A 16,623-nucleotide genomic window follows, 5' to 3' on the forward strand; every position below is an offset into this window, starting at 1 on the left:
ACCTCCCCCAGGCACCTAGCCTCCCAATCAGGGCCACACCCTAAGCAGGTATTTCCAGAGACAGAGAGAATTCAGAGCCCAGGACACAAAGAGCACTAGCTTCTGGGTCTGTCTATAAAGGAAGCACATTCACCTGGCCCCACTTGCACCCTCCCTAGAGGGTGAGAACAAATTCCTCAAAGCTGAGGACACAGAGGGCTCCTAAAGAAGCTGTGTTCACAGCATAGCCAACTTCAGGGCCAGGCTACGAAGGCCAGGAGTCAACTGCAAGGTCACCTTTAGAAGTGCCTGACTCGGATAAGTATGGTGGCTCATGCCTGTAATCCCAGTACTTTGGGAAGTGGAGGCAGGAGATTGTTTAAGCCCAGAAGTTCGAGACCAGCCTGGGTCACACAGCAAGACCCTGTCCCTACAAAAAAATAAAATTATCCGGGCATGATGACACACTCCTGTGGGCCCATCTACTTGGGAGACTGAGGTGGGAGACTCACTTGAGCCCAGGACGTAGAGGCTGCAGTGAGCTAAGATCATGCCACTGCACTCCAGCCTGGGTGACAGAGTGAGACCTTTCTCAAAAAATAAAAACATAACTAATTTTGTTTTTAAAAAAAGAAGTGCTTGACTCTGCTGAGTGTCCCCCAAGAGGGCAGAAACACAGAATGTTGGCATCACCCCAGACCCTAGAGATCATCTGCATGTGATAATCCAAGTACAGCCTTAAGAACAGAGCCTCGCCACCATCCTACCATCCAATTTCTCGGTTTATAGGTGGTTTCGGGTGTGACTTATCCAGCATCACAAAGTGGCCACAGGCAGCACTAGGACAAGACCTCAGGTCTCCTGAGGTCCTGGTACCTAACACATGACCACTCTTTCTGTTCCTGGGGGACAAGATAGGTTTCTGCCAAGCAGCTCTCTGGCCTAATAAATCAAAGAAGACAGTCTTTTCACACCTATCCCCACTCCCAAATGCTACTCCCAAAGTTTCAACAGAAAGGGAGCAGGAGGCAGGTGAAAGTTTTGCTAAATCCCACATCCTGGGAAGCTGGAGGCCCCACAGTTATCTAGATCCACACCCCTTGGGATACTGTGGCTAAAGGCAATGGACTGCTGACGTCCAACACTCCAGAGAGAACCCTCAGTGGAGGGACTGGAAGGAGAAGGAAAACCAAGACCCATGTTTTACTTCCTTTAAGGTCCACAAACCCACACAAAAGGACCAGAAATTCCCTGTGATTTTCTGAGGCAGGTCCCAGCCAAATGCAATAACCCCACCCTCCAGAGAGGAAGGGGCAGGGTACAGAGGGACATGTCAGTATGGCCAGCCCCTTGGAATCTGATGGGCAGCTAGCCAAAGATAAAAACGCAGCTGGGCTGGCTGGTAGGGAGCTGGGAGGTCTGTACCAGCTCCAACCAGCCTGTCATTGGAGGCACCAGCTCAGAGAGGGGTGCTGAGCAGCATGGCAGGGGCTGAGGTCATCCTAGGCTGTGACCCCATCCCAATGACAAGGCCAGCTTCCCTGGCCCCTGGCCTCCTTCTGATTCCAGGACACACCTCTGAGTCCCGAGGAGCCAACTGGGCCTCCACCCTGGCCCCAGGAATCAACCTTATCTCTGGGGTGGTCCTTGGTGACTCGGACCACCAGCTCCCAGACCCTCAGCATCTGTCAGTCGTCTCCTGAGGGACTACAGCTGCCACACTCCTGTCCAAAGGCCCTCACCACCACCGTTCATCAACACTGGATACTCGATGAATACCTAGTAAGTGCAAGCTTGATTCTTGCTTACCTGCTCTTTGAGGGGCTAGGATGAGCTGATCAGGGAGCTCCTGAGAGTCAGTTACTAGGGGGACCCCAGGAGACTCCATAAATCCACCTTTGATCATCAAAGGAGCCTCAGATCCGTCACAGATCAGTGACATCCCCAGAGAATCCTCTAAATGTCTTTAGAGAGGAGTTTCACAACAGTGCCCCAAGAAAGTGTGATGAAGGCAGGCAGGCTGCCATACATCTGTCCTTTCTGACTCTCCTAGCTCAGGCACTAACTGGGCAAGGCAATGGCTGAGTGGCCGAGAGCCAGAAGATAAGAAGACAAGAGCAGGGAAATCAGGCAAGGACAAGGGCCACTCAACCGGGACCCCACTTACTGTCCTTGGAGCCTAGGAACGGGCCTGGCAGAGTGGGGCTCATCGTGGCTCCCCACATCTGGCCTCTTCCAAAACTCTACATGCAGCCCAAGCCTCGTATCCAGAGCACAGTCTCTTGTCTTGCAGAGCACAACCAGCTTCCAAATGGTGCAAGAGGCTGCTGTGAGCCATAAAATATAAATTCATTTAGAAGCATTCCCAAATTCACTATAGCTTTTTGTCATGACATATTTGCTTTATCAAGAAGTAATAAAAGCACAACTATTACCCTGGGAGGTGAAAAAAATGGCAATGTGGCATAGGTCCCTAAGAACTTGAATCTCAAGCCCAGGAAAAGAGGGCAGCAGGCAAGGGACCAGGGACCCATAGGTACGGACACCAGATGCCACACACATGCGTAGGTGGGAAGAGAGTAAGATGCTGAGACTGACATCTCCTGCCCTCCCTCATCAAACATCAGCAAGTCTTTGAACTCTGGCGGGGTGCAGGGCGGCAGGTGTAACATACAAACGCCACCGCAGAGGCAGGAAGCTGGGTTCAGTCCCACCTGCCACCTACAAGGAGCTGTGTAACTTGGGCAAGTGCTTTGGAACTCAGCAGTCTCAGCCACAAAACAGGGATGGCAGAGCTCCCACCAGGTCTACCTTTACAGTTCCCCGGCAAAGGAGAGGTGGGAGCGAAAGGAGCAGTGAACAAAGTGATGCATTGGGTATGACCCCATCTACACAAAGTTTTAAAACAGGCACAAAGATACAGACAGCTACATAGGCAAGAAGTGTATAGGAAATGCATAGGAACAAAACACCAAGCTTGGAACAGCGGTTAACTCCGGTAAGGGAAAGGAGAACGCTGGGGCCGCAACTCTACGAGGTACTCTTTCCTGAAAATGAAAATCTGAAGCCAACATGGTCTTTGTGAACTGGCTTCAAGATCAGAAAATCTAGAAATACTTGCTGTAACCACCTGAACCTTTCAGGTCTTTCCAAATACCCTCAAATGTCCTTTACCTCCCACTAAGCCATCCATATGGGTATTGTGAGGATTACATTAATATCTGAAAGCACTTAGAAATGTGCCTGGCCCAAAGCACAGTCCCAGGGCTGGCTGATGCTGGGGACGGGTCAAGGGGATACACGGATGCTCAGCTCCATATTCCCAGAACAGTCCCTGGGCTAGCAAGATGTGCCTATGCTAAGCTTGCTTCCAAACCAGTGGCTTCTGGGGAAAAGGCGTCAGGTACAGGTCCCCCAGCCAGGCACCTTTGGGTGCTACTGTGGCCTCTTTGCGCGTGCCAAGGAGCCTCAATGAGGGATGGCACATGGGCCCACTATATAACTGAGACCCCAATGTGGTATTCCTTTAAAAACAACTACATACAATGAACCTCTAAATATAAGAAAAGAAAGAGAGGAAAAAGAGAAAAAGAAAGCTACAAAGCAAAGCTTCATTTGGAGCTAAAGCTGGGAAAATATGCAGATTTCTAGTAAGAGGCCCCAGGGTTTCATGCATGCAAAGACACCTCCATGCAGCTCCAGCCACCAGTATCCGAAATGAAGGACAGGAAACCAGGGGTCTGGCCCCATTTCCCTGCCTCCAGGAAAACACAATTCATAAGCCACCTCCTGCATCTCCCAGTTCCCAGGGCCGAGTCTGGAAAAGCACTTTGGGTTCCTGGAAAGAAAGGCCCTTACAAAATATCGGGAACTGACTGGAAAGCGCCATTATCTATTATCTGGAGGATGTCTGCGGTGTTTAAAAAGGAGCCACTCCTCTGCCAAGGTCAAGGACGTGGCCAAAAACAACAGAGGGGCTTCTTGGAGCCAGAGAGACACATGCAGCCAAACGCTGACAGACACCCCATGCTCACAGACCCGACAGACACAAGTGTCAAGACAGAGGGCTTCGGTGGAGGCTGCCCTCCTTTTCCTGGACCAAGCCCTCATATTGGGGCTGTCGAGACTTGACTCAGAAGAATTAAAAGCTCCTCTTCTCTATCCCCAAACCACAGGCTGTTACGCATTGGACATCTCCACATCAGACATAAGGAGAAAAGATAGAGTCTGATTTTAACAACCCCCTCCCGCCCACATGCAAGGTTTGGTGCCTCTTCCAGCCTAGAAAGCCAAGTTCCATTAGGGGACTGGCCTAAAGGAGCCCACCCACCTTGAAGTTGCCTCCCCTCCTGTCATTTCACCTACAGATGATTTGAAAATAGAGCTCAGATGCTGTCTCACTCCCATCAATTATAATCAGCTTTGCAGATGGCTTTTAAAAAATAAATCTTCAGGCCCATAAAAATGCTCCCCTACAAGCCCTGGCCTGGCCTCAAATCACAGGCCTTGTGACCACGCTCCCAACCAGCTCCACCATCACCCACCACCAAGACACAGGAAAAACAAGGTAACGGGGAGGAGCCTCCCTTCCCCCAGCCAGCTGCTCTTCCACCTCGAGGTGAACATTTGGGGCCTCTGATTTAGGCCTGGAAAGTTCAAAGCTGGGGGTCAGGAAATGGCACTGCCCCCACTTGGTGCTGTTCTCTGACCTGGCACAAAAACTCCCCAGCCCTGCAGTGCCAAAAGCCAACCTAAGTCCCCCACTCCCTCATCAATTTTCTAAATCGTCTCAAGGCTTAAACAAGAACCCGAAACGTTACGGGTTTCATGTGCACAGACTTTTAAAATCAAAATAAACCTGAGCCTCAGCTGCCTGGTTCAAAGCCTGTTTGGTTCCCGTGGTGACCACAAAGGAAGAGACTCTCTAAAGGGAAGGACAGACAGAACAGGTGAAACTGAAGGAACCAAAACAAGAGAGAAGGGGAGGGTGGTGCTGAATCTTAAAGCAGGGGAAGCTAGCTCCCAAAAGCTGGGGTCAGCACCAGAAGCGGCCACCAGGAACGCGGGATTGGGGAGGCCTCCAAGTTCAGGGGACTTTTGTCTATTCCTGACAGTTACTGCTTCAACTGAAAAACACAGAGAAATACAACTTGCATCCTTCACTACCTTCAAAACCAAGAAAAGTACCTTCACTGAGGCCTATGTCCATCCCCTTAAACCTCACAGACCCGCCTGTCAAAGACCTGGATTGAAAACCAACTCTACTTCCAGGCTACAGAAAGCCAGGTAAAGTCGCTTAACCTTTCTGAGCCTTACTTTCCCTGCATGTAAAATGGGGATAAGACCTCACAAGTTTGCTCACCATGATTACTGGAGAGAAAGCCACACATGGAAGCATAAATGTCAAAAATGTGCCACAATGAGTTGTCCTCTTATTTCAATTCTATATAAGCCTTGCCTCCCAATTCAAACATAAACTCCTAATAGCAAAGAGTGTGTCTGTACTTCCGGTTAAGAGCCGAGTTCTGAGGTCAATCTGCCTAATCTTGGGCAAGTTACTTAACCTCTCTGGGCTTCCATTTCCCTGTCTGTACCAAGAAAACTAACAGTCCCTTCCCCAAAGAGTTGTTTGACAGGTGGAGGTAATCCAAACCATTCAGCCTTTAATCAGTGTGAACTATTAGGCTTTGTGCTTATTTGGAAAACCAAGACACTGTTAATAAATACTGGCTGGCTGGTTGGTTGGTTGATAGAAAACAGGTAACACACCTTTCCAGCCTTCCCTCATCTTCTCTTCCCTCCCCAGGGAGTGGTCAGTGTTTACATTTACCTCCGAGAACCTTGGGCTTATGAAATGCTTTGAACCAAAATGAATGGTTCCCTTTAAGGGTGAAGGGTACCAGCACCTTCATTTCCAGGCCTCTCTAACTGTGTGGCCGTGAGCATGTTGTTCTCTATCTCGAAGCTCAGGATCTTCATCTATGAAGTGTCATCATCCCACATATCTTACAAGGCTGTTGTCAGCGTTAAATGCAGCCACTGACATACGCATCTGACATATACTCCATGTGCAAGAAGGGTTTCCCTAGGTCCCCCAGCCCTGACCTGTGGGTGACAGGCCTAGGGAAGACTCCACTCCCTCTTAATGGAGAACAGATCCCCACCCCTGCTGTAGCCAAGGACCAAGGAGGCAGTTTCCAGGGGAACAGCATCCTCTGCAATGTACGCCCGATTTCCATCCTCGGCTGCCTTTTATTCTCCTCCCACCTCTGTAGTGGGCCAGGTCACCTTTCCCCACGATTGCTAGGCAACCTCCAAGAGTGGTGCAGCTGCCTCCTTTGGGGGGCAACCTGACCCTGCCCTCCCCTTCCCCTGCCTACAACCCTAAGGAAAGCTGCCTCACGTGGACTCCACCCTGCCAGCCCTGGGGAGAGCACACGGAGAGAAGCAATCCCAGGCCAACAGGGTTTACAGACAGAGATTGGGAAGGAATTTTCCCCTTGGACTGAGACTTGGAAAATGAAGGCCACCCTCTCCCCATCCCACCCAGTCATCTGTTTGCCTGTGCGTATCTGTGATCTATTCTGGTCAGTTTCCAAGGAAAGAGCCACATCCTTCATCCCGCTTTCTACAAAAGCTCCCGCCCTTGTCTTCCTCTTCCAGGCTCCTCTCACTCATGAACCTGGACCCCGGCTCTAAACACTGGGCATGACAGAGAAGGGGACACACAAATGAGGGAAGAGGGACAAGGATGGCAGAAGCCATCAGAAATCCTGTGAATGCTTGTTTACCTCTGGGAGGTGGGATGACAAGCAATTGTATTTTCTTCTTTATATTAGCTAAAAATTTCTTAGGTTTTTAAAAATTCCATGGCATAAAAGTCACCATTTTAAAACGTACAATCCAGTGGTTTCAGGTATATTTGTGAGGCTGTTAAACCACCACTACTATCCAATTCCAGAACATTTCCATCACCAGGGTTTTGTTTGTATATGTGCGTCTTGGGCTAAGTGTTCTACCCACGCAAGCATTTGTTGTATAAGCAGCAGAGCAAAGTTGAGAAGAAGTGCAAATGCTGGAGCCCGACTGCCTGGCTTCAGATCCCAGCTCCACCACTTGCTGGCTGTGTGGGCCTGAAGGAGTTCTGCAGCTTCTCCGAGCCAGCTCTCTCATCTGCAAAATGGGATAACAGGAGGATCCATCTCACAGGGTTAGATGCGCTCATGCATGTAGTCCTTAGAACAGTTGCTGATAATTACCATGTGCTCAAAAAGGGGAGCCACTAGAATTATTACGAGAAAAGGAATTTTGTTAACTTCATGGCAGAATGGTGCATGCAGAAGGGGCCAGCTGGGGTCATGAATGTTGCCACACACAGCTTTGGGGCCTGCCCATCACTAGACCAGACTCACCATGCCCAGATAACCAGACTCACCCGCCAGATAACCCTCTGGGACGACATGAAAGGAGGGAAAGCAAGAAAGGCAGGGAAGGGAGAGCCTGAGCAACCCTCTCCATGCGTTTCCCCCCATCTGCTGAGAAGGATGGATTCCTGGGAGCCTGGACTTGATGCCCAGCCTGGGGATAGGTGGGAAACAGGTATGGTTTGGCTGTGTTCCCACCCAAACCTCAATTGTAGCTCCCATAATCCCCATGTGTCATGGGAGGGACCCGGTGGGAGGTAATTGAATCACGGGGGTGGTTACCCACATGCTGTTCTCATGATAGTGAGTTCTCACAAGATACAATGGTTTTATAAGGGGCTTTTCCCCACCTTCGCTCTGCACTTCTCCATCCTGCTGCCATGCGAAGAAGGACATGTTTGCTTCCCCTTCCGCCATGATTTTAAATTTCCTGAGGCCTCCACAGCCATGCTGAACTGTGAGTCAATGAAACCTCTTTGCTTTATAAATTACCCAGTCTTGGGTATGTCTTTATTAGAAGCGTGAGAATGGATGAATACAGAAACCTTGGTCATGCATGAAGAAGGAAGAAGGAGGGGTTCCAGGGTGGCTCTGAGCCCTGGTTTACTATGTCTCCTGTCCCCACCACTCCTAAGGCTCCTTGCCTCAGTCAGAGCCAGGTTTGGCCAAACAGTACTTAGGAGGCCACTTGCACTGGCACCTCGGGAGATGGAGCCAGAACCCTGGGCTAAACTGAATCATGAGTGCAGTGGGGGCTGACCCATCTGCCAGAACTAAGGAAGCAGGCTCAGCGGGTTTCCTCTGCCCCGGCCTCTCTGCCGTGACCTCTCCGGGGAGGTGCAGACTAGAACTGCCCAAACCAACTCAGTTGGTGGGTTCCAGGACCCCACCAGTGTCCATGGTGAGTAACTCAGGTCAACCCACAGGCCCCTCTTGCAGAGACATGGCCTACCAACACCTCTCTGTGTACTCTAAAGAGGGCATAAAAGCAGGGCCGGTGGAGAAGGTGAGCTTTGGCTCCATACCAAGTCCAGGAAAACCATAGGTGGGTTACACATGGAGGCAGCTCAGGTGGGATTAACTGGCTGGAATGATCCCAACAATATCTGTACAGAGGTGTGGCCTTGAGAATCTGGTCTGTGACCTGTCCAGATGGCCTGGCCACCTCTCACAGAAAGGTGAGAGGTCAGCTCTGGGAGGGGCAAAACAAATGGAAAAGAACAATGAAGCGGCCGGGCGCAGTGGCTCAAGCCTATAATCCCAGCACTTTGGGAGGCCGAGACGGGCGGATCACTAGGTCAGGAGATCGAGACCATCCTGGCGAACACGGTGAAACCCCGTCTCTACTAAAAAATACAAAAAACTAGCCGGGCGAGGCGGCGGGCGCCTGTAGTCCCAGCTACTCGGGAGGCTGAGGCAGGAGAATGGCGTAAACCCGGGGGGCGGAGCTTGCAGTGAGCTGAGATCCGGCCACCGCACTCCAGCCTGGGTGACAGAGCGAGACTCCGTCTCAAAAAAAAAAAAAAAAAAAAGAACAATGAAGCTAGGCATAGTGGCTCACGCCTATAATCCCAGCACTTTGGGAGGCTGAGGCAGGAGGATCACTTGAGGCCAAGAGTTCAAGATCAGCCTGGGCAACATGGCGAAACCCCCATCTCTATAAAACACAAATTTAAAACTATAATAGAAGAATGATAAGGGAGAGTAATAGGAGGGGGTGTTCCCCAGCAGGATAGTCACTGTTGCTCTCTGCCCTTTCAGGCATCTCCCCTCTCCCCACCTCTGTTCTACATCACACACACATGCACACAAACGCACGCACACATACATGCAGCTGAAATGCCAGAGAAAAGTAAGGCTCCCAGCAGAACCGCCTTCCTTTGAGATGCAGCTCCTATTCCACAAGCTTCTGCCAATGGCCATTATTGGCAGAGCCTATTGCAATTCCGCATCTTTCTGGTTCCCTGTCTACCTAAACCATCATTTCCACACTCCACACAGCAAGCAGAGCATCTGATACCTAACAGGGGTTTAATGAACATCTACTGATTGCCTCCATGAGGAGGAACCATCCATATTCTCACCCTATTAAGGGCTGGGCTCTTTCCCAGAGACCCGCCGTAGCACATCTGTGACTAGGCCACATCTCAGGCTCTGGCTGTCCCACCCTGGTTCCAGGCCCCCAGGTCTTGTGTGACAAGTCTTTGAGCCAGACTGATGGTTTATGGCCCCAGCCAGGTGCCCAGCCCCAGGCCTTCCTCAAGCAGATGAAAAGGGGTGTCCAAGTCCAACACAGCCTGCAGAGCCTGCAGCACCTCCCCAGGAAGTCAGACTGAAGGGAGGGAGGTTCCTCCTCTTCCTCTTGAGAAGGTGGTAGCCATGCATCTGACAGGAGCTGCTAGCCTCATTCTCCTCCAAACCAAACTCCAATGTCCGGCGACTTCAGCAGCCCCTCAGAGTACCACCATTTCTCAAAACTGGAAAATCTGGTTCTCAGGGCTCACCGGGCCTCCTCACACCTGCCTGTCTTACCGCAGCCTGGGTGGCAGCCAGAAGCAGCCCCCACCTGCCTGGTCTGAGGCCAGCTGGCCTCTGCAGCCCTATTCCCCAGTCCACCTCTCCTCAGGCTTTGTCAATCACTTCGCCAACCAATGGGGCAAGGTTTGGAGAAGGAGACACATCAGATGCTCAGATAAAGCAGGGCTGGGTTCACTGCTGGGAGGGATGGGTGGGGCCCAAAGAATGCCTCAGCCCAGGCCAGGGGCGATGGCTCATGCCTGTAATCCCAGCACTTTGGGAGTCCAAGGCTGGCAGATCATGAGGTCAGGAGATCAAGACCAGCCTGGCCAACATGGAGAAACCCCATCTCTACTAAAAATACAAAAATTAGCCAGGTGTGGTAGTGCCTGCCTGTAATCCCAGCTACTAGGGAGGCTGAGGCCGGGGAATTGCTTGAACCTGGGAGATGGAGGTAGCAATAAGCCGAGATCATGCCACTGCACTCCAGCCTGGGTGACAAAGCAAGACTCCATCTTAAAAAAAGGAATGCCAGCCGGGCACGGTGGCTCAAGCCTGTAATCCCAGCACTTTGGGAGGCTGAGACGGGCGGATCACAAGGTCAGGAGATCGAGACCATCCTGGCTAACACGGTGAAACCCCGTCTCTACTAAAAAATACAAAAATCTAGCCGGGCGAGGTGGCGGGCGCCTGTGGTCCCAGCTACTCCGGAGGCTGAGGCAGGAGAATGGCGTAAACCCGGGAGGCGGAGCTTGCAGTGAGCTGAGATCCGGCCACTGCACTCCAGCCTGGGCAACAGAGCCAGACTCAGTCTCAAAAAAAAAAAAAAAAAAGGAATGCCTCAGCCTGAAGACATCCAGAGTTAAATCACTTACAGGGAATTCCTACTGTGTGGCCATTTTCCCTATATAAGCTGACATGGTGGGGTTGTTTGTTTGTTTTTTAAGTACTTTAACATCTACCCTTCATCCCCATACCCAGGGAGTACGGTAGGCAAGGAAGGCTACCTTATTCCACAGGTGAAGAGATTGAGCCATCACAGAGGTTAAGGTCAGACGTCAAGGACAACGCAACTCCCGTACACCCCTAAACAACCTTGGCTCCTGCAAAGATGGGTTTATATACTATGGCTTATCTCAAAGCCTATTGGGTAAAGACCATAGAAATTCTGGTTCCTCCAAATAACATTTACTGAGCACTCACTATATGCTAGGTGCTATGCTAAATCCCTACATACATTGCTTCATTTAAACCTTCACACAACTCTATCAAGCAAGAACTATCATTATCCCCATTTCCCCATTGATATCATCAGGCACACAGCAGGTAAACTGACTTGCCAAGATCTCAACAGTCAACAAAGGGACCAAGATTTGGACTCGCGGTGCACCCAGCACACATTTATCTGCAGAGTCTGGGACAGCCCCAGGATAGGTGGTTATCTGAACAGAAAGCATTTCATTGCCTTCCCCGCCCCCAAGCCTGAAGTTGGGAGCCACGCATGATGCCATTTATTCCATTTTTCAGAGACAGTTCTAGATCAGGCCACCTACAGCAGGCCTGCCCCTGTGCTCAGCACTAGGAATTCAGCAGAGAACAGGACAGGCTGGGTCCCTGCCTCCACGGACACTGCATGGGGTGAAGCTGGAAGGAGTGCAGAACAGGGAGGGGCCTAAGAATGGGGAGGACAGCCAATCCTCTCCTCTTTCTGGTTTTATTTCTACAAGGCATCACCCTGGTTTTGGATGTCCCATCTCTCCCCAGGTAAACTCTTTTACAGCAGATCCTCCCCTCTCTGTAGTCCTCCACCTTGACTGGTGGCCTTGGCTAGCTCCTGCAATGGCCTAGCTGTCCAGAAGGAAGTGCAAACAACATGTCCCCTCTTCCTGTGACCTACCCTCACCTGTCTGCTGAATGGAGATGTGGGCCTTATTCACAACCACCTCTTTTCACCTGCCAACACTGCCTCTCTGTTTCAACATCCATTAGCTCAACAAGTATTGATTAAGTTCCTACATGTAAAAGGCCGCAGGCTGGCACCTGTAGAAACACACATGAAACCAGAATCTTCAGGACTTGAGAAGGAAGAGAGAAAATAAAATTTAACAGCAGAAGCTACCATTTTACATATCTGTTCTCATCAAGCCAGCAAGGTGGGTATTAGCTCTTTTTTATAAGTAGGGAATTGGAGACTCGGAGAGGAACTTGCCCAAGGTCACAAGCCTGAAAATAATAGAGCCAGGATCCTACTCCAAGTTGATGCTCTCTCCAACTTGACCTACACTAGGTACACACATACACCTAAGAACATGAGCAAAATTACATAAGGGAGAAAACTGGGGGCCGCAGTCACCCTGAAAATAACAGCAGCTCCTAGGAAAAGCAACTTCAGAGCCCAGCCTCAAAGACCAGGAAGATTATGAAAGCTGGAAAAGGAGAGGAGTGCCTCTAATCCACGTGCTCTATCTGGAAGATAACTGCACTTTGTGTCTGGAGGCATGGCGACCAGCCCATGAACTCCGCACCGAAGCATTCTTTGAAAGAGGGACAAGCCTCGGCCAAGCCAGTGCAGCTCCTTGAGTCATGCCTCCTGCCTGCACAGACTTCTCCCTGCATCCACATCAGGCCATACTTTCACCAAGGAAGCATTTCTCAATGCGTCATTTAACCTGATTCCCCGGAAGAGTCCTGAGGGCTCCGTGGGCAGAAGTGCATCCCATTTACAGAGGAGGAAACCTAATGAAAGTGCCACGAGAACGGGAGCTTGGTCTGTCTTGCTCAGTGCCCCATCCCTAATACCTGGAACTGTGTCTGGCCCAGAATGAGTGCTCACAAAGTATTTGCTGAATGATCTAATAATAAAAGCTCAATGAAATGGAAAGACTTGCCCAAAGTCTCACAAATAGCCATGGCTGCACCAAAGCTAAAAAGAGGGTCTTCTGCCTTCTACCAGGTGACCTTTGTATCCCTTTACACTGTGTCCCCCTCTTCCCTTCCTCACACTCACTCACTGCCTCCTCTGGAACCATCAGCCTCTGTCCACTTGTGGACTCTGGTCCCACACAAACCCCGCCTCCCAGTCAGTAGAAAAAGTGTCAAAAGCAACATGTTTACCTTAAGTCTTATCCCTCACCTGTAATACTACCTCCTTAATATCAACCTGCTGAGAACTAGGCAGGCCAGAAATTCTGCACACTGAGGCCCACGAAAGATAATCTAGAGAATTAACAGGAAACAAAAAAATGTGGATCTGAATCTTCAGAGTCAGGCCCAGAGCTCCTTCTGTGTGGCCCCTCCATCAACCCCGCCCAAAGCACGTGTCCGCTCTCCTGGTTCCAAGATGCTCTGGCTCTGGCTGCCAGGCCCAGCTTTCCTGCCCCCCTTGCCAAGGAGGGACAAGTGAGGGGAAGGTGCCTGTCCCAAACATGGCTGCACCCCAGTCCCACCAAACACCAGTCTGGACTTGGAGCTAGTTACTTCCCCTCTCTGGCCCTGGTTTCCTCATCCTTGTGCGTGCCTGGCACATATCAGCAAATGCCAGCTCTTGGCACTGCTGAGTTTGCCTCCAGGATAACCCAATTTCCCAGACCACCTCTTCCTAGCTGGCTGCCCAAAGGCCTGGGGCACACCCACTGCCACCCAGGTCAGAGCCCTGGGAATCTATATTCTTCTCCCCAACTGCGTTTAATATATTCATTCATTCAGAAATATTAAATACTATGTTCAGGCCAGTGCTCAGTGTCTGTCCCCCAGGAACTTGGTCTCACAGTCCTTTTCCTGGGCAGTTCCTGGGGCCTAGTTCCTGGGCAGCTCTGTTACTCCTGCCCCTCCCATGCACGAAGCAGGTGCTCCCTAAGCAGGGATTTCTCTTTGCTTCTAAACCCCAAGGAAGACCCCAGTCCACCATCCTAACCTCACTTCTAATTTAAAATCCATTCGCAAGAAGGCTTCACCCTGAAATTATTAAAGAGCCTTCTGCCTGGTGCGCCATAGGGATCTCCAAATTACCCACTCACTTTTCAGTTCCACCCACAGCACCCACGGTCCCAGGAAATTAGGCAAGTGAGTGGGGGACTGTCTGCAGCTCCCCCAGTCCTCAGCTCTTACTAGGAAGATGACAGGAAAAGGGGGAGTTTAAGCAACTGGCACATTACAAAGAAATCAGTTCGAAGTCAGGGGACCTTCCCGTGTCCGATGTAGATGACCGATGTCGCTGTATAGGGCCCAGCCCTGCATATAGGCGTTGGGCACTGTGGCCTAGGTCGTCCTGCTTTGAGGAAGCCCATTGTGTGTGTTTTAGATTACCTCTGCCTGTCTGATGAAGTGAGTAAAAGGGCTCGGTTTCAGGGCCTAGGATTCCTGAGTGAGCTAATACAGGATGCCTTTGGCTGAAAAAAAAAACTTCAGTCGGCTCTATAAACTACCCCCCTTTTAAGTTTAAAAAAGGGAATGAATGTTACCATTTTTGGACATGAGCGTTCTCCCTCAAGCCCAGCCCTAACCGCACTATCCAAAGGGACGCGCCATCCTGTCCCCCCCACCCCAAACCCCATTCCCAGATCAGCCGGGGGAGTGGGGTGGGGAGGGAGGGTATGAAACGGGGAGGGACCGGATGGAAGCGGGCAGCCGGGAGCGGGGGGAGGGAAAGGGGTATTCAGGGTACGTGGCCGCCTGGGGGCACGGGCTCACCGCGCAGGCAGGAAGCAGCGGCAGGGTTGAGGCGCCCTCCCCCCACCACTACGAGTGGTTTCTGACCTCTTCCTGCCACTGGCCACTGTGCCCGAGTCCCATCGCCAGCTCCGAGCCCAGCTCCGAGCCCAGCTCCCATGGCGGGGCGCGCACCCGGCACACCGCGCCTGCCTGGGAAGCAGCTCTGTGGCTAAGTAGGGATCCCCAGTGACTGGCCCCAAATATCCCCTAAGACAGACCCTCGTTCTGGAGCCCCTCAACTCGAACGGAGCTGCCCACCTTTCCCCGGGGTCGGAGGGGCAGGACGTAGACGCAAGCCCATGTGGGTCTTACAGCTACCAACCCACTGAGTTAAGCAATAAAACGGTCTGCCGTGCTGACCCCGCCTCCACCAGGCCCGCAGGGGAGCCAGCGTACGCCCCCCAGTTTTCTCGGCCCCAGCCGCACTCCAGCTGGTCCTTCTCTAGGCAGATCCGGAGGCGGCCGCCGATCTCTCCGGTGGTCTCCCCTCGGCCTGGGGGGCCGCAGGGTCCCGGGCGGCCCGCCACTCAGGTTGAACCCAGGGCGGCCCAGGAAGTGGCGCTGCCACCGCGCGCCATATGGAGAGGTGGCCGGGGGCGGAAAAAAGGGAAAATCGATCCGGGGCAAGCAGCCCCGAGCCGGGGTCTCAGCCCCAGCCTGAGGAGCACCGCCCCCGCGCACAGCCCACGCGGGGATGGTTGCAGCAGCCGCAGGGTGGCCTGGACCACGGACCCCCAAGGAGACCTGCCCGCCGGCGGCGCCACCTCCCCGCGATACGGCCCAGCGTTCGCGGGCTCCGGGGCAGGGGCGCTCCCGCTTCCGCCAGGCGCCTGTAACCCAACACCCCACCTCGCAGCGGCCGCGCCGCCCCCGCCCCCTCCCGTGCGCGCCCGGAACCGGTTCAGAGCCCGGATCCTAGAGCCCGGTGGGCAGAGCTGGTCGGGGCTGGGGGCTGCGGTGGGCGGGGGCAGCTGCTAACCTTTCTCTGCTGCTTCTCCCAGGCCGGGTCCAGGAGCAGGTCCCGGTCCCAGTCCTCTTCTGGCTGCATGTAATCGTTGGTTTGCTGAGAATCATAATGGTCCATGATGGTGCGCGCGTGCTAGGGGCTGGATTTCTTCCTCCACCTTCTCTCTGAGCAACGGCGTCTGCCCTGGCGTGGGGAGGGAGTAGGTCTGGGCTGGGCTGGCGGGGCCGGGCTCGCTCCCCTGCGCCCGGTTCCGCCGCGGCGCTGCTGGCGAAGGCTGCTACTGGCGGCGACAGCGGCGGCTGGGCTCGCGGACTGCCTGCCTCCGGGCGGGCGCTTGGACCTAATCTCCACGCACACTGAGCTAGGCGGACACACTTGCGCTGCGGGAGCCGAGGCGGGCGGGGGCGGGGGGAAGGGGCAGAGCCCTCCCGAGGCTCTCCATTGGCCAGGCCGAGTTGCCCAAACTTCCCCCCATCGCCTCTCATTGGGAATTCCTGGCATCCGTCAGCCAGGCTGCGGCGCATATAGGTGGACTGGGCGGCCCCCTCCCAGCGCGCACACCCCCGCCCACTCCCGCGGTGCCCATTCCCCCGCGGTTCATGTGACGCCAGCTTAAGCTGAAAGGGACCGAAGCCGGGAGACGCCTCCCTGAGCTGGGGGACTGAGTGGCAGGGCGCTCGGGAGCCCCAGGAGCCGCCGGGATTGGACCCGTTCCCCGCCACCGTTATTGCGCTCCCACGCGCGCTCCAAATCCCGGGGTGGGAGGGGGCTGGAGAAGGGACGCGAGGAAACCCGAAGAGCATGCATTTTTTCTTTTCCAGGGAACCTTGGTCTGGACAGGTCGGCACCCTAGGAAAGGGGGCAGGGTGGGGCAATGGAAAGGAATTTCTTGGGAATTTCATGACTCCACCGCCCTCCCCTGGCCCCGCCCCACCCCACCCCACCCTACAAGGCGCGACCCGGCTGATCCCTGCCCTGCAGGAGCCGGGTTTCTCGCCAGCGAACTGCTCTCAGAGGCTACCGAGC

General features: G+C 53.1%; 1 protein-coding gene across 8 annotated transcripts in view; it reads right to left on the reverse strand.

The window, feature by feature from the left end:
* The window catches only part of ACTN1 (actinin alpha 1), a 108,050-nt gene extending 92,095 nt beyond the window's left edge, over window positions 1-15,955 (reverse strand). For 4 of the 8 annotated variants that reach the window (XM_005561589.5, XM_045396607.3, XM_005561587.5 and 1 more), the window contains exon 1: window positions 15,610-15,955. In XM_005561589.5, coding sequence (XP_005561646.1) covers window positions 15,610-15,714 — 105 coding nt within the window. In that variant the 5' untranslated portion in view covers window positions 15,715-15,955. Of the gene's footprint in view, window positions 1-14,888; window positions 15,408-15,609 lie in introns of those variants that run through there. The other 4 variants (XM_073997608.1, XM_073997607.1, XM_073997606.1 and 1 more) reach the window with 1 other exon arrangement.
* Window positions 15,956-16,623: the final 668 nt, after the last annotated feature.

This window comes from Macaca fascicularis, chromosome 7 (assembly GCF_037993035.2).
Source record: "Macaca fascicularis isolate 582-1 chromosome 7, T2T-MFA8v1.1".
Lineage (NCBI taxonomy): Eukaryota > Metazoa > Chordata > Mammalia > Primates > Cercopithecidae > Macaca > Macaca fascicularis.